Source organism: Peromyscus californicus, unplaced genomic scaffold (genome assembly GCF_007827085.1).
Source record: "Peromyscus californicus insignis strain IS unplaced genomic scaffold, ASM782708v3 Scaffold_5__1_contigs__length_169319896, whole genome shotgun sequence".
In the NCBI taxonomy this organism is placed as follows: domain Eukaryota; kingdom Metazoa; phylum Chordata; class Mammalia; order Rodentia; family Cricetidae; genus Peromyscus; species Peromyscus californicus.
In genome coordinates, this window is record NW_026294573.1 from 20,931,201 (window position 1) to 20,948,447 (window position 17,247).

The 17,247-nt window shown below is 50.3% G+C and overlaps 1 protein-coding gene across 1 annotated transcript; it reads right to left on the reverse strand.

Annotated features, from left to right (window-relative positions):
• Positions 1–10,346: 10,346 nt before the first annotated feature.
• On the reverse strand, positions 10,347–17,183 carry Gpn2 (GPN-loop GTPase 2). Its single transcript, XM_052716888.1, has 5 exons — positions 16,645–17,183; positions 15,718–15,874; positions 12,964–13,124; positions 11,849–11,979; positions 10,347–10,710 (listed from the first exon to the last, which is right to left on the reverse strand). The coding sequence occupies exons 1-5, from the start codon at positions 17,053–17,055 to the stop codon at positions 10,638–10,640; spliced, it is 933 nt and encodes a 310-aa protein (XP_052572848.1). The 5' UTR covers positions 17,056–17,183; the 3' UTR covers positions 10,347–10,637.
• Positions 17,184–17,247: the final 64 nt, after the last annotated feature.

Genomic DNA, 17,247 nt, shown 5'->3' on the forward strand with positions numbered 1-17,247 from the left:
AAGTCCGATTCTAGGCAGGGCATGGTACCTCAAGCATTTACTCCCATTTGGGCGGCAGGAGCAAGGAGATCTCTGAGAGTTAGAGGCTAGCCTGGGCTACACAGGAAGTTCCAGGCCAGCAGGGATATATAGTGAAACCCTGTCTCAAAATAAAAAAAGAAAAAAAGGTGTGCACTAGAGTAGTGGATGGTACATGCTCAATAAACATTAATCCTTCCAGGAGCTGGTGTTTGGCTCAGCTTATCAAATGTCCAAGGATCTGGGCTCAGTCCCCAGCTGAAGGAAACCAAGGGGAAAAAAGAGGGGAGGGGACCTTTGAAATGTTAGTGATTGAGTCTTCCAGCCAGTATCAGTTCATCTGGGATTTATCCAGTTATTCACCCCAAAGCAGAATAAGCATCAGGCCCAGTCACTGTCAAAGTTGACCTGGGTGCTCTTTGGGCCACCTAAGAAAGCTGGCTTGGGGCTGGAGAGATGGCTCAGCAGCTAAGAGCACTGGCTGCTCTTCCAGAGGACCCTCGTTCAACTCCCAGCACCCACACGGCAGCTCATAACTGTTTGTAACTCCAGTTTCAGGGGACCTGAAACTTCCCATGGCAAAACATAAAATCAGAAAGAAAAGAAGAAAGCTAGCTTGGGAGCAAGAGGTCTCTTTCTGGGAAAGTTCAGCGAGCTTAGCCCAGACTCCCTGGGTTCTCCAGAGTCCAAGTTTGGCCACACCTGTGGTACTCGGCTCTTGTTACAGCTCTTAACTCCTCAGGGAAGCTGCAGGACCTCTTTGGGCTTTCCTGGTCCTCTCTTTTCTCATTTCCTGGTGATGTGTGGGGTTTCAGGGTTCCCAAGCCACAGAGACTCTGGGCTAGGGCAGGCAGCTCCCTTCAGCTCTGGAGGTGACCTGGTTTCTTTCCACCAGACAGGTCTGGTGACTTTCTCTTAATGGGACAGGTCCTGGGAAAGGGACTTGTGTCTCTCAGCCTCTGCCTTCCGTGTGTGTCGGCTCCAGACTGCGCAGGGCTGCCCTACGTAGTGTGCTGGTCAAGGAGGTTCAACAGGAGATGCCTGCACTGGAGACCGTGAGGCCCACTGTTTATTAGCACCAGATGATAGCTGTTGAAGGCTGTAACCTCTCAGCAAGGTGGTCTCAGAACTTTCTATGACATTTAAAAAAAAAAAAAAAGAAAATATGAGACGGGGAGATGACGAGATGGTTCAGCAGTTTAGAGGACTAGCTGAGTTTGGTTCCCAGCATTCACACTGTGGCTCACAACTGTCTGCTGCTACTCCAGTCTCAGTAGATCTGATGCACTCACTTTTCTGACCTCTATGGATACAGGCACAGGTGTGGTACACACGGGCACATGTGCAGATAAAACGCCCATACAAAGAAACATAAAGTTTTAAAAAGTTAAAAAAAAAATTGCTGTCTTTTCCTAGTCTAGATTTGATATTTAAAAAGTTTCAGTCGTACTGGGCGTGGTGGCCCACACTTTTAATCCCAGCACTCAGGAGGCAGATGAGGCATAGAGTACTGTGTGTTCAAACCCTAATACCAAGGACAGCAAAAGAGTGCTCCAACAACCCACAGGAAGTTGGAGGTGGCCATTCCTCTCTTTCATGTGGATCATGTTCTTTTAACTTTCAGGAAATTACAAAGCCATGCTCAGATCAGATTCCTCTCAGAGTTAGTTTCCTAGCACGCAGGCTTTGTCTTCTGTGTTCTCATTTCCTATGATGACTTCAGCAATGTTTCTATGAAAGGACTGAGAATTAGGAGTGAAGGAGATTCCCGCACAGTGGGGGCTCCCTTCCAGACCCCAGATTAGGCATAAACCACACCCAAACACCTGTTTTCACAGGGAGAGCCTTTATTAAGTGGGGAAGAAAGCTAAAGTGGCTGCTTTCTGACTCCAGGCAGAAAAACAGCAGCAAATGACCTGAAAGGGTGGTGTTGTTGTTGTTTGTTTTGTTTTTCGAGACAGGGCTTCTCTGTAGCTTTGGAGTCTGTCCTGGAACTCACTCTGTAGACCAGGTTGGCCTCAAACTCAAGGAGCTCCACCTGCCTCCACCTCCCAAATGCTGGGATTAAAGGTGTGCACCACCACTGCCTGGTGCAGGTGTCATTTTAAGGAGAGAGAAAGGGGAGGTCTGTGTTAGAACGGGCTAGAATGTGGTGGTAAAGGAGACAGGGGATGAGGGAGATGGGGAAGAGGACAAGGGAAAGGAAGCAGGGGTATTTGTCCCAGGGCTACAAGGGACTGCCTCTGCATAGAGAGGAGACAGTCGTGGCACATAGGCAAACGGCGGTTTATAAAGGTAAAGGGGGAAACCTCGTGGTAGGATGAGGTGTTTAATTTTAATTGGCATGTAAATTAGGTGAACCAAAAGGGCTTCTGATTGCTGGACTTTGGTGGTCAGCCTCAGGAGGAAGAAATGACCAAATAAGGGAATAGACCTTGGTGTGTAGCTAGAGTTTTCCTGCCTGGCCCACAGTCAGGACAAATCTCTCTCACCTGCCAGTCCCACAGCCACTCAGACCCGACCAAGTAAACACAGAGACTTATATTGGTTACAAACTGTATGGCCGTGGCAGGCTTCTTGCTAACTGTTCTTACAGCTTAAATTAATCCATTTCCATTAATCTATACCTTGCCACATGGCTCGTGGCTTACCGGCATCTTCACATGCTGTTTGTCATCGTGGCGGCTGGCAGTGTCTCTCTGACTCAGCCTTTCACTTCCCAGCTTTATTCTCCTCCTTGTCCCGCCTACACTTCCTGCCTAGCCACTGGCCAATCAGTGTTTTTTTTTTTTTTTTTTGGTTTTTCGAGACAGGGTTTCTCTGTGTAGCTTTGCGCCTTTCCTGGGACTCACTTGGTAGCCCAGGCTGGCCTTGAACTCACAGAGATCCGCCTGGCTCTGCCTCCCAAGTGCTGGGATTAAAGGCGTGCGCCACCACCGCCCGGCAATCAGTGTTTTATTTATTGACTAATCAGCAACACATTTGTCATACAGAACATCCCACAGCATTGGTGGCTCGCTTTGGGAATGTAATGCTTTCAGCAAGGCTGGGGGAATGGGGAGAAGGGCAGGACCTGCCAGAGCCACATGCTCCAGTGGGCCAGTGTCCCTTCAAGGGGTACAGCCATTTTTTTCCAGGTTGGCATGGTGACCACAGTTTTTTATACCTGCACTGGGGAGTTGGAGGCAGGAGGATCAAAAAGTTCAAACTTGTCCTCAGCTACAGTGGGAGTTTGAGGCCAATTTGGGCTACATGATATTCAATCTAAATAGCAACAATTTGAGTGGTACAGGAAGAATTTGCAATCTAAAATTATCTAGAAAATATACTTACTATTTTCTATGTTTCAGCTTTTTTTTTAAGATTTATTTATTTATTTATTATATAAACAGTATTCTGCCTACATGTATGTCTACAGGCCAGAAGAGGGAACCAGATCTCATTACAGATGGTTGTGAGCCACCATGTGGTTGCTGGGAATTGAACTCAGGACCTCTGGAAGAATAGTCAGTGCTCTTTACCTCTGAGCCATCTCTTCAGCCCTGTTTCAGCTTTTTTGAGGTAAGGTTTCACCCGGAAGCCTGGGTTGGCCTGAACTCATTATGTAGCTCAGGCTAGACTCCATGTCATTATTCTCTTGCTTCAGTCTCCCAAGCTCTCGGATTACAGGTGTGAGCCATTAAAGCCTGGTTTCTTCTTTTCTTTTTTTTCCCAGACAGGGTCTCATTAGCCTAGGCTGCCTTGAACTTGGTATGCAGCTGAGGGTGACCTTGAACTCCTCACCCTCCTGGCCTACCTTCCAGGTACTAGAATGAAAAGTGTGCACCAACACACCAGGGCTGCTCTTACATGTCCCTGCACCAGCAAGAATCAAACTGTAGACCCAAATGCTCAGGTGACAGACACCAACATTAACTCAGAACCGAGTGAGCATCTTAGGGAAGCCAAGACCTTGTCAGGCCACTGTGAGTTCTTCCAGGAAAGCAAAGTACTCTTCCCCAGGGACACACACACACACACACACACACACACACACACACACACACACTCATACACACAAACATACACATACACACATACATATACACATTAAACACACACTCAAACACACATACATGCATACACAGTACACATATACTCACACACATATGCACATACACATACATACACACATATACACATATACATAACGCTCACACACATACATATACATACACTCACATACATATCCACATATGTGTGTGTACATGCACCCACTCCCACACATGCACCAACACACACACACACACACACACACACACACACACACACACACACACACACACGAGTGTTTAACATCAAAACATCCCAAGCCTTTCCAGGAAATCTGAATTTCAAATGTTCGCATCAAGATGGCTCTCTGATCAACACCCGCTACCCCATCTACCCACCCCCTCCCCGCATCCGGATCCTTCCTAGGGAGCAGGATGCAGAAATAGCCTCTGTTGTCCTGATCACCCTGTGCCAGGCATGCTCATGTCTTTATCCTCATGGAATCATACCTGTTTTACCCATGAGGCAACCAGGGCTCACTGCATCACTTAATAGCCAAGGTTAGACCACTGCTTGTGCTGGGCGTGGGACAGGATCTGACTCCCAGGCCCATGATCTTGGAACTACACTAGCTATTTTCAAGCTGTTCGGAAGCTGCCTCCAGGCAGGACCCAGGTGGCTGGGGTTTCCTGTTTCCACACACTGTAGCTAAAATAGCCGCACATATGTCTGTTTTGTGTGTTGGGGTTTCGGGAGTTAAAAATACGTTCAAGAAGCATGCATTGTGTTGTGCTAGCCTGCTCCTGCTTTGGACTTCCTACAAACCAAAAAAAAAAAAAAATCCTTTCTCTGGTCGCCATCCATCTCCTCCACCCAGGCCCCAGCAGAAAGGAGCCCTTCTAAGGACTGTGAGAGTGGACCCGTTTCCAGCTCGCTCGCCATGTTTAGGGCTCCTTAACCTGCCTTGCTCCTGCTCTTCACCTGGATCTCAGGGCCCACACCACCCCCACCTCTGCTCTGTGTGGGGTGGGGAAGGCAGGTTTCTGCAAGGTAGGCCTCCCTCCCAAGAGCCCCCCTCGCTCCACCTACCTACTGAGTCAGGAGCCAGGAATGTCTGTGGGGGCAGCAGACAGGTATGCCACCCTGGGGGTGTCAGGGGCTGATTCATCTCTCTCTTCCACCCAATCTTCTCCTTACAGGGCTGGGAAATTGAAGTCTGTCTGGAGATAAGAGAGCCAACCCTGGGTTCTCAGAAGCAAGGAGTTAGCGCTGTGAGTAGGGAGGGCATTAGGGCTGAGCGTTCAGGTGCAGGAAGCGGGGGCACACTCCCCACCTCTCTCTCCCAGGGAGAAGCTGACCTAAAATCTCTCTCTCTCTCTCTCTCTCTCTCTCTCTCTCTCTCTCTCTCTCTCTCTCTCTGAGACAGGGTTCTCTGTGTAGTTTTGGTGCCTGTCCTGGAACTCCGCTCTGTAGACCAGGCTGGCCTCCAACTCACAGAGATCCTGAGTGCTGGGATTAAAGGCATGTGCCACCACCGCCCGGCCTAAAATCTCTTTATCTGACTATAGGGACTTTCATATCAACAAGATGACTTCTGGGGTGACTTCTAAATTAGGGGAAATCTTACATGTCAATCTCTGCTCTTTCTGTGACCCACAAAGCAATGTGGACAATGAGAGACTGAAATACTGGAAGAGTGCCCGGGAAGATGGCTCTGTCTAGAGGCCCTGAATTCAGATCCTGGTTCCCACATAAGAAGCTCGGGCAGCACATCTGTCATCCCCAGGCTGCAGGCAAGAGAAGAGAGTTCTCGGGACTTGCTGGCCAGTCTGCAGAATCAGCGAGCTCCAGGACAGTGAAAGACACTGTTTTGAGGGCTGGCAGGATGGTTCAATGGGTAAAGGCACCTGCCGCCATGCCTGAGGACCTGAGTTCGATCACCGGGACACACAGAACTGACTTCTGTAAATTGTCCTCTAACCCGACCTGTGCAGCCACTAACACACATAATAAATACATAAACATAATAAAATGTCTGTAAAGTTAGAAAGGCTAGAGATAGCTCCGGGTTAAGAGTGCTTACTGCGCCGGGCGGTGGTGGCACACGCCTCTAATCCCAGCACTCACTATCTCTGTGAGTTCGAGGCCAGCCTGGTCTACAGAGTGAGTTCCAGGACAGGCTCCAAAACTATACAGAGAAACCCTGTCTCAAAAACCAAACAAAAAACAAGAGTGCTTACTGCTCTTGCAGAGGACCTGGGTTCAATTCCCAGCACCCACATAAGGTGACTCACAATAACCTGTAAATCGAGTTCCAAGGGCTCTGACACTCTATTCTGGCCTCTTCAGGCACATGCATACACTTGTGTACATATATCACACAGGCATACACACACACCCATAATAAATAAATCTCTTCCTCCTTCTTCAGACAGGACCTCTGCCTCTGAAACACTGAGATTAAAGGCATGCGCCACCAATGTCCTTCCTACTTTCTATTTAAATTTTTTGTTTGTTTTTTGTTTTTGAGACAGGGTTTCTCTGTGTAGCTTTGCACCTTTCCTGAATCTCACTCTGTAGACCAGGCTGACCTCGAACTCACAGAGATCTGCCTGCCTCTGCCTCCCGAGTGCTGGGATTAGAGGCGTGCACCGCCGCTGCCTGGCTAAAATACTGATTTTATGTATTTTGCCTGTATATATGTCTGTACCATGTGTGTGCAATACCCATGGAGGCCAAAAGAGGGCGTCAGATCCCCTGGAACTGGAGTTACAGACAATTGTAAATTGTCATGTGGGTTCTGGGAATGGAACCCAGGTCCCGCAATATTTTTATCCAGTGTTTTTGCCTAGTGCACAGTGGCTCATGTGTATCACCTCAGTTCTTGGAATGCTGAGACAGGAAGATTGATCCAAGTTTCTTGTCTTTAGACCAAATAAAAGCATTTTACCCATACTAATCCTTTCCACCTCTGTCAGCCCCAGATTCTCTAACGAGTCAGTTTTAAAAATGATTTATTATTTTTATGTGCGTTGCTGTTTTGCCTGCCTACATATAAGTCTGTGTGAGGGTGCCAGTCCCCTTGCACTGGAGTTATAGTGTGAGCTGCCACATGGGTGCTGGGAGTTGAACCTGGGTCCTCTGGAAGAGCAGCCACTGCTCTTCCCTGAGCCATTTGTCCAGTCCCCCAGTATGTGCTCTCAACTGCTGAGCCATCTCTACGGCCTTCAATTATCTTGAAGCACTGTCTCCTAGAGCCCAGGCTGGCCTTGAACTTGAATGGAGCCGAGGCCTACCAACCCCTCAATCTTTTTGGTTTTGTGGTTTGTTTTTTTTTGTTTTTGTTTTTTGAGACAGGGTTTCTGTGTGTAAGAGCTCTGGTTGTCCTAGAACTCACTTTGTAGACCAGGTCGGCACCTGCCTCTGCCTCTTGAGTGCTGCTGGCAGGCCTCCACTGCACAGCTTTTTTTTTTTGAGACAGGGTCACATTGTGTAGTCCTGGCCATCCTGGAACTATGTAGCCCAGGCTGGCCTCAAACTATGAGTTCCACCTGCCTCTGCCTCCCAGTGCTGGCACTATACCCAGCCTTTTCATAGGAAAGTAAAACATAATCTGAAGGTTGGCTATCTATACGGCAGCCATACTGGAAGGTGGGCATTCCCTTATTGGCACATTTCACACCAAATGAGCCAGACCAGACACCTAGTCATGTCTCCTTGTCTAGTTTTTTCTTTGTTGTGAGACATCTTACTATGTCTCACAACACCTGGCTGGCTTGGACCCCAGATCCACTAGACCCTGCTGGGGTATGGGCACAACCACCATCTCTCCCTTTCTGTTTTTAATGTCTGTCTTACCCCCTTAGTCTAAGTACACAGACCAGAAACTCCATTTGTAGCCAGGCAGTGCTGGTGCACACTTTTAATCCCAGTGCAGGTGGATCTCTGTGAGTGAGGCCAACCTGGTCTACAGAGTGAGATTCAGGCAGCTAGGGTTATACAGAGAAACCCTGTCCTGAAAAAAACAGAAACTCCATTTATTAGTTCATATGTTTATTTAAGACAGATCTCATATAGCCCAGGCTAACCTTGAACTTTCGAAGTAGCAAAAGATGGCCTTCATCTAATCCTCCCACCTCCAGCTGCTGGGTCTACAGATGTGCATCATGGAGCCTGGATGAGAACTACTTCAATTTGTTGAAGAAAAAACCATGTTTGTTGTCACAACGAAGTCTCTAAGCTGTAGCTTGCTACGCGCCTCCACTGTAGGAGCGCAGTGAATGCGTGCTGAGGTGCACAGGTGAGCTGTAAAACTGGAAACGATGCCTTCAGCTCCTGCATGTGGTCTGTCCTGGTGAGTTAGGGCTTGTGATGGTCAAGCATCAAAACCCATGACCACGGCTACTGCGGCTGTTCAAAGACAGAACCCACCCTCCCACCCAGACAAGGCATTTGCCTAGCAGCCTGGGCGTCAGGATTCCTGGGCCCCACGGATGACTCACAGGAAACCCCAGGCTGTGCCTCCTGGTCTCAGTTTCCCTGAATTGCTCTGTTAGTACTGCCCACCTACTGCGCGGGTATTAATAGGGTGAGGCGCTTTGAACTCCTCAGATGAAAGAGGCTGGGGAAACAGCACCCGGTTATTAGCCCTCCACGGGCAGGCGTGGGAGCTGAGGCCGGCCGCCCTCTTCTGCTCTCAGCTAGGGCTGCCCACACTGGGCAGCAGCCACCGGCCTCCCTCCTCCTTCCTTCACTCTGCTAAACTGCATTCTCCCACTGCCCAAGGCGGAGACCCACCGTCCATCCAGTCGGGACTCATAAACCATGTACAGACGTCTCAACCTTCCCTCATGCCTGACTACAGATTCCATAGGACGATGGCTTTAACTTTTCATCTGTACACATACCAGAGGCGGCACTCCAGAGTCAGCCGAGTAAGCTATGAGGGAGGCAGGCTTTCGACATTTCTATCTTCTTTCTCTCTGGGTTGCTGTAAGTGCCACGTGAAGACCCTAAGTGTGTAAGCTCTTTGTGAAATGCCAAGCCTCAATACATGCAGCTGTAATGAATGGGTCTACAGATCAAACCCGACACAAGCGTCCCTTGGCCATCAGGCTCTTCCGATAGTAAGGGCAAAACTAAGCCTATTGTGCCACCTACTGGCTGAAGGTGCAAACTGCAGTCCCCCAGCTGCACAGGGGTCTCCAGACAACTGTCCTACATATTTAAACAACTCACTTGGCACAAATCTTTAGACACAGGGCTTCCTATAGCCCAGGCTTGCCTAAAACTCACTATATAGCCAACACTGGCCTTCAACTCCTGATTCAGCTGCCTCCACATCTCAAGTGTTGGGATTAGAGGCATGTACCACCACAGAAAATCAACTTTGGTTTTGAAGTAATCTTTTCTTTCTCTTTTGGCAGAGCTGGGGTTGACCCTGGTGCCTTGTGCATGCTAGCTACTATGGAGCCAGCCTCCATCCCACCTTATGTTCATCTCTTCTTTTTCCTTTTTTGGTTTTTTGAGACAAGGTTTCTCTGTGTAGCCCTGGCTGTCCTGAAACTCACTCTGTAGACAAGGCTGGCCTCAAACTCAAGAGATCCACCTACTTCTGCCTCCCAAGTGCTAGGATTAAAGGCGTGTGCCACCACTGCCTGGCTAATCTTTCAAACTTTGACTAATATTAGCTAAAAAACAGAATAAAACCACGTGGGCTGGAGAGATGGCTCAGAGGTTAAGAGCACTGGCTGATGTCCTGAGTTCAATTCCCAGCAACCACATGGTGGCTCACAAACATCTGTAATGAGATCTGGTGCCCTCTTCTGGTGTGCAGGCATACATGCAGGCAGAACACTGTATACATAATAAATAAATCTTAAAAAAAAAAAAGAATAAAACCACCTCATTCACAGGATAAAAATAAAGAAAGCATGAAATGTCTGGCTAGGAAGAGTCGCCTGCAGATGTCTGAGCTTAAAGTCCCGTTAGCCCTGAAGAACGACCCAATCACAGGACAGGAGCTGAGAACACACACTCTACCTTGCTCGCCTGAGCTGAGGCTGCAGGGAACTGACTGACCTGAGCAAAGAAACAAGCGGGGCCTGCTGAGACGGCTCAGCAGGTAAGGAGCCTGCCACCAAGTCCCAGAATTCAGCAGACAACCAGCTGACACAACTTATCCCCACGTCCATTTACACACCCGCCTGCACGCGCGCGCGCACACACACACACACACACACGCCCGCACACGCACAAGCACTAAATGTAATTAAAACCAAAACAAAGAAACAGGACCATCTGCAGACATTCCTTTGTTCTGCTCCAACCCCCTGGTTCCTGAGGCTTGAAGGAAAGTCTGAAGCCCACAAAAAGTAGAAAATAATCTCGTATCAGAGCACATCCCACCACTGCCCAAGTGGAGACAGTCCTCAACTTTCAGGCAGCATTTCGTGGGGGCAGGGCTGGAGCTGGAGGACACCGTTGAGGATGCTATGTCTGCCTTTTTATCCAGAAGTCCTTCACAGGGACGGATGTTTCCTCCCAGCGGGGTCTGTAGTCGGCTGACCGTCATCCAGGCCCAGCTGTTACAGCTGCATGGCTTCCTGCTCTGCCGTCTGGTCCGAGGATGCTAAGTACTTCTCTTGGATGCCCAGAGTGCTGAGGGAAGGTGTGTCAAGGCTTAGAGGACAGGCAGAAATTGGGGGACTGGCCCAGGCAGGATCTGACCTCTACTGATGACCACCATCCAAACACATCTGTCTTCTGCCCTAGTTCCCACAGCTGGATGTGAGCCACCTTCTAGCATCCCTTCCCTGGCGTTCCTGTTTCTTCCCCACACTGCTTAGAACAAAGGACCAGGGAGCACTAGCCCTCCAGCTCTGTGTGGCATATGCTTTAGAGACAGACCAGGGTGTTCAAATCCCCCCCCTGCCACTTCCTTTTTCTCTCGAGGTCATGAGAGCTGTGCCCATGGAGTGGAGAGTACCTCCTCCACACCCGGCACTGACTGGTGCCGTAACTATGGTTACTTCCCTTTCCCCACCATGGCAAAGATCTCCTCCACTGTGCTTGGGCCACAAGGCCGCCCTCCCTCCCTCTGGACACAACACAAGTCAACTCACAAAAGGAGAGGACCAGACACTGCTAACCCTGGCTGCACACGAGCCATAGCCTTGTCCTCTCACCCAGGGGGACACGTGCTCTACCGCCACCATCCGAGCTTCAAGTTTCTGACGACCTTCCTGCCTCAGTTTCCCAAGTACTAGTTTACAGGCAGGAAGCTTCACGCATGGCTCTTTTCTATTTCACTACATCTTTATCCAGTGAGACTTCAAGAACTCTGCTGCCCCTAATTACACCCATTAAGTGCATTTTCCACACTTACAGGGGCTCTCCTAAAATGTGCATCAGCTCTCAGAGAACCGGAGGAAGATCAAGAGTTTAAGACTAGCCTGCCCTACACAGGGGTTCTAGGCCAGCCAGGGGTACAGAAACCCTGTCTCAAAACACCAAAATAAATGCATCCTTTGAGCTGATGTCTACACATACTTCCCACCACTTTGGTGCTGGACGGCATCAAACCCAAGGCCTCATGGCAGTGGGCAAGCATTCTAGCCTGGGTCCACGGCAGCCCTCCATCACTAGCCACATCTCCTTCCCCGTACTCCGGCACCTTCTCCCTGTTCATGCACTACACCAAGCAAACTGAACCCTTGCCCTTCTCCCAACACTGTTTCATGTCTAGGCTTCTGGGCTGCAGTTCCTCTGTTGTCCCTCCCACAATCCCTAAGGATACGAGGAGAAATGAAAGTCAGCTCCCATCGCAGCAGACATCATGGCCTCCAGGCTTCGCTGCTCTTGAACCCCGAAACAGTAGCCGTTGGCTTTATCCACAGCCTGAAGGACTCGCTGGATGCTGTCCTTGTCCTGGGCAGAGAAGAGAAGTAACTCAGTGAGGGAATCAGGTGTGTCGAGCTGAGGCCACGCCCAACTGTTCTAACTCCTCCCACGACAGTTCCATAGACCAGTCCTTGGCCTAGAAGAGTCCATTCCCCAGGGGGCTGGCTAGCCAGACAACTGCCCAGATTAGAAGAGATCGGCTCCTCCTCCATGCAGTCACTGCCTGGGGTTTTCTCCTATGGCAGCATCCCCGCCATCCTAGAATAACTGTCCCACTGCTTACTAGGCCAGGCAGCCTTTAAGGTCAGATGTCAGTGAAGGTCAAGGTACCTCTGTGTCAGGGACAGCACTCCTGTCAGGGAGGCACCCAACAAATACCTATGTTATCTGGCCCATAGTGGTTTCCTCATCCGTCTACAACAGTGAGAACAGTCCACATATCTCAAGGAAGTATACAGATCAAAATAACGCATGCTCAGCCCTCAGCAAGTGCTGACAGGGAAAGGTTTGAGCAGGTGGTGGCTTGTGTGCACACACTCTCCTTCTCACCCAGGAGCCAAGGGCAGTGTTAGAAGGAAAGCCAAGTTAGCTCAAGTCCCCACTGAGAAAGCAATCTGAGACCACCATGTCTCCTGGGTTAATCTGCCACGGGCATGAAGAGAGGGATGGAGGTTGCGGGCTGCTTTGTAAACCCAACATAGTCACTCAGCAAAATGGACCCCAGAATCTGTCCCCTTGGTCCTGGGTCAGCTTCTTGATGGGACTCTGGACTCGCTCACATTCACTCACACTCAGGAGGGAGCATGTGCAGAGACGATTGGTGACTCAGAACTACAGGACTGAAGTCTGGTCTCTGCTTTTTACTCTGATCATGCTCCACTGCTCCTGGTCCTGAAAGCATGCCAAGGACAGAGCCAGGCCACAGACGATTAGGGGAGCCATGAAATCCTTCCATGTCCTTGGTGTGTCAGAGCTACAGTCACAGGGAAGAGCTCTCTTCCTATCTGATACCTGGATGTTCAGCGGGATGAAGGAGACCAGGCTGTAGTCTTCGATGAGCTGGACCAGCTTCTCATTGAGCTGACGGTAATGACTGAAGAAAGGGTCAGATGCCAGGTGCTCAAGCAGGTAGGAGAGGTCCAGGACTTCCGTGTAGTAGTCCAGGTTGAAGGCTAAGGAGAGAAACTGGAGTTAGAAGCTGCTGACATTAAGCTAAAGATCTCAGGACTGGAGGGACTGAGCCATAGCTCAGCAACATGGTTAGTATCTGTAAAGGGCCTGGTTCTATTCCTAGCACCCAAAGGGGGATTAAAAACCATAAGCAGGGGTGGGGATTTAGTTCAGCGGTAGAGTGCTCACCTAGCAAGCACAAGGCCCTGAGTTTTGGCCTCAGCTCTGGGAAAAACAAAACCCTAACCAATAGACTCGAGGCCACGTTCAGCTGCACAGCACTTGCTGGTACATGAGGTACTGGACTCGGTCTCTAGCACTACCAGACCAGAGAGATCCAAAGCCTGGGGCTTTATCTTGTTTGTCTCCGTCAGTCACTGTGTTTTTCTGAGACGGTGTCTCACACCTCAGCTCTGGCTGGCCTGTTACTCACCATGTAGCTACCCAGGTGGCCTTCACAGCACTTCTCCTGCCTCAGGCTCCTGTGTGCTGAGATTACAGGCATGCCTGAGTGTCACACTGGCTTCCATTATTTACACCCACTGAAACAGTGAAATGATGTCACTAAGAAGAGAAATATTCTCTTGGCCTGGTGGCACAGGCTGGTAATCCTAGATGCAAGGGCCGCTAAGGCAGAAGGGTTGCAAGTTCAAGGCTAGCCTAGACTACAGAGTAGATTTAAGGACAGTCTGGGCAGTTTAGTGAGACCCTAATTAAAATGAAAGGCCTATGACATTGCTCAGTGAACACAGACACTTGGAGCCAATCCGAAAAACCTAGAGTTATCCCTGGGAGCCACACAGCAGAAGGAGATAATCGATTCACACAAGCTGTCTTGACCTCCACACCAACATGTGCCCCCCATAAATGAAGAAATTTAATTTAAAGGGGGAAGCTTGAGAGGTTAAGAGTATTTGCCACTCTTCCAAAGGACCTGAGTTCAGTTCCCAATATCCACATGTGAGGCTCACACACATGGCATACAGTCACACAACACACACAAAGATTTATTGTCTTTCTTTTTTTGTTTTTTTCGAGACAGGGTTTCTCTGTGTAGTTCTGGTGCCTGTCCTGGATCTCGCTCTGTAGCCCAGGCTGGCCTCGAACTCACAGAGACCCACCTGGCTCTGCCTCCCGAGTGCTGGGATTAAAGGCGTGTGCCACCACCACCCGGCACACAAAGATTTTTAAGTCAGGGCATCACTATGTAGCTCTGGCTGTCCTGGAACTATGTAGACCAGGCTGGCCTCGACCTCAGAGATCTGCCTGGCTCTGCCTCCTGAGTGCTGGGATTACGGCCTGCGTCATTACAGGAGGGCTGAGGCAGTTCTGAACTACCGGTAGAGTGCACACCGAGCAGGTGTCAAGCTCCAGGTTCAATCCCAGGATCATGAAAACAAAGCAATGACTCCTTCCTTCCCTTTCTAGAGAGGGTTTCATGTGGCCCAGGCTGGCCTTGAACCCCGGATCCTCCTGTCTTCACCTCCCAAGTGCTGGGCTGACAGACAGGCACCATCACACCTAGCTAAAACGCTTGACTTCATCTACCATTACTAGGCAGCCATGTGGACAGGTGTCTCCCTTATGGGGCTGTTGTAAGAACTAAGCTTAGGAACCCACCCCCTGCCTTGTCTACACCAGTGTCACACAGACCCTGAGAACTATGCTTAGTCCCTGCCTCATGAAGCTTGGTCAAACCCCAGGGTCTTAGTACACACACTGGAAGAACTTTATAAATGCTGGTCAGTTCAGCAGCAAGGCCTCCTGGGTAAACCACCTTCCCTTCCCTGGTACAGTTCCTTCATGTAAGATGAAGACATCAGAATAGGTGCTCTAACATCCGGTTTGGTTCTATGAATAGCTTCCCAACAAAAAAGAAAAGCACACGTGACAGCCACTTGGGCTCCTTGGAACGTCGCCCCCAAAGAGGAGCGGACTCTGGGCTGACATCCCTCCATGTCCTGATTATGTCCTGATTAGGCAAGGTCACTTCCACGTCATCTCCAACACCCCCCGCCCCCCGCTCATATACTACGAATTTCAGCTTTCTCTCTTGGTTCCTTTATGGCTTCAGATTTTAAGGAGCTGATGCTGTTAGCACAGCAGAAGAATAATTTGGCAGAAAAAATGCTGGCCATTGAGACACTACCCGACTCCTGTCTGCTTTCCCTGCTTCTTGCCAAGGAAGGATGCAGGCATAAGTCGGCTGTCTACAAGCCAGACCCTGGGTCTACCCATGCCTTGGTCTTAAGGCTTTCCACCCTCTAGAACATGGAGGATAAACGTCTGCTGTTTGAGACACCTGGAGGATAGTAGCTACACTCTAGCTGTTCAAACTAGGACAACACTTTTGCCCACAGTGGACTGGCTACTTCTCACCCCCCAAGTGTCAGGGCGCCACGGCCTCCAACACTTACCCACTTCCTTCAGCCCGCCACTGTCCCACCACCACCTCCTTTTAATTGCCTTGTAGCGCCCATCTGTAATCGCTAAACCAACTGTAGTATCTGGCACAGTGATGCACAAAATAAATGGTCAGTAGTCAGGAATACACAGTGGGGCAGCTTCCTTCATGCTCCAAGTAGGGGCTCTTACCCAGCTTCCCATAGTGTTCAATAAGGTCCATCTTGGAGAGGAGGTTGACATGGGGCAGTTCCACATGCAGCATGGTGGCCAGGGAGGTGCACAGTACCGAGATGAACTTGGCTGGGTCTGTACAGTAGTGAGAATCCACAAGGTGGACAGCTGTCAGCTGTGAGCAGAAGATACAGGATGAGAGGGAAAGGCAGACTAGAGTGGGAGGGACTTCCTGATCCTCGTGAGACTAGCCGCTTAAGGATCCCAAGTAAGCCTTCCTCAGCCGTGTTCTGCTTCTATTTCCTAGTACACGTGTGTGCGTGAGGCAGGCTTTTATGGCCTGGAACTCATGATCTTTCGGCCTCCACATGCCAAGTGCTGGGATTACAGCATGTGCCACTTTCCCTGGCTCTTGTATTTAATTCTAATAGCCAGCATCATGTCTTCCTCCCAGAAAATATGGGGTATTTTTTTCTTACAAAGTACCTTTTTCTCCTTCCTACTATGCTGGGGTGGGGCGGGGCAGAGTAGGTCCAAATCCAGGGCCTCTACCACTGAGCTAAATCTCCAACCCCTCTTACAAGGTATCTTGCAAAGAATCCCTGGGTGGGAGGCAGGATCACGTTACACTGCATCTGCCTCTCCACTCTTTCAATAGACACACTTTTGCACACCAACTACACAGTTGCTGAGCCACCTTCTACGTGATCGCTTCCACATTGAGCACTAACACGTTAACTTTAGAGATGAGAAAAATGAACTGAGAAGACTTTCCCAGATCACACAGTTGGTGGCAGAGCTAAAATTCGAATTCAAGAGGCTGTAGTTCTGCTCCAAACTCAACTCAGACCCCATCTCTCAAAGTGACTTGGGGGTGTGTCATCTGTCCACCTCCCTGTCTCAGGGACTCTATCCGCATAATGGGCCTGCGGACCCGAGACGCACCCTGAGGTCCCACTGTGCCATCTGGGAAAAGATGCTGCGCAGGGCGGCATGGTGCGTGCAGAGCTCCACCTGCCCGGGGCAGTCGAAGAGAAAGTAGTGGCCTCGGAGGGGCTCGAGCTTGGCGCGCAGCCAGTCCAGGTTGGCCTCCAGGTACTCCATGCAGTAGAGCAGGCCACCGTTGGGCCCCAGGCGCAGCGCGTCCATCACGTCGCTCAGCCCCACCAGCTCGCCCACGTCCACGGCACACTCATAAGGCAGCCCTTCGTTGGCCGGGTCCAGGTTCACCACGGCCACGCGCCGGCCGAGCGCGCGCAGGAACTCACTCATGCCCAGGCAGTACGTGGTCTTCCCGGAGCCCGGGGGCCCGATCACCGCCTGCCCGAAGGCCGTGGCCGGGGCGGACCCCGCCATGGGCGGAGCAGGCCGGCCCACGGGCGCTTCCCGAACTGAACCAAGCAGACCCACAAGAAAACAAGCAAACTACCCGGCACGGAAGGGTAAAGCCCCGACTTCCGCACTCCGCCGGAAATTGCCCAAGAGGAAGTCCCGCCTACACGCCAACGACGCAGACCGGCCAGGGAGTTGTGGTTCCGCAGCCGCACT

What these genes read in the sequence shown, in the direction of transcription:
- Gpn2 (XM_052716888.1), bottom strand. Translation starts at nt 17,055, where the DNA reads ATGGCGGGGTCCGCCCCGGCCACGGCCTTCGGGCAGGCGGTGATCGGG. An exon ending in TGGCACAGTGGGACCTCAGG is followed by an intron (nt 15,875 to 16,644) that starts GTGCGTCTCGGG and finishes TTCTGCTCACAG; the next exon opens with CTGACAGCTGTCCACCTTGT. An exon ending in TGAACACTATGGGAAGCTGG is followed by an intron (nt 13,125 to 15,717) that starts GTAAGAGCCCCT and finishes TTCTCTCCTTAG; the next exon opens with CCTTCAACCTGGACTACTAC.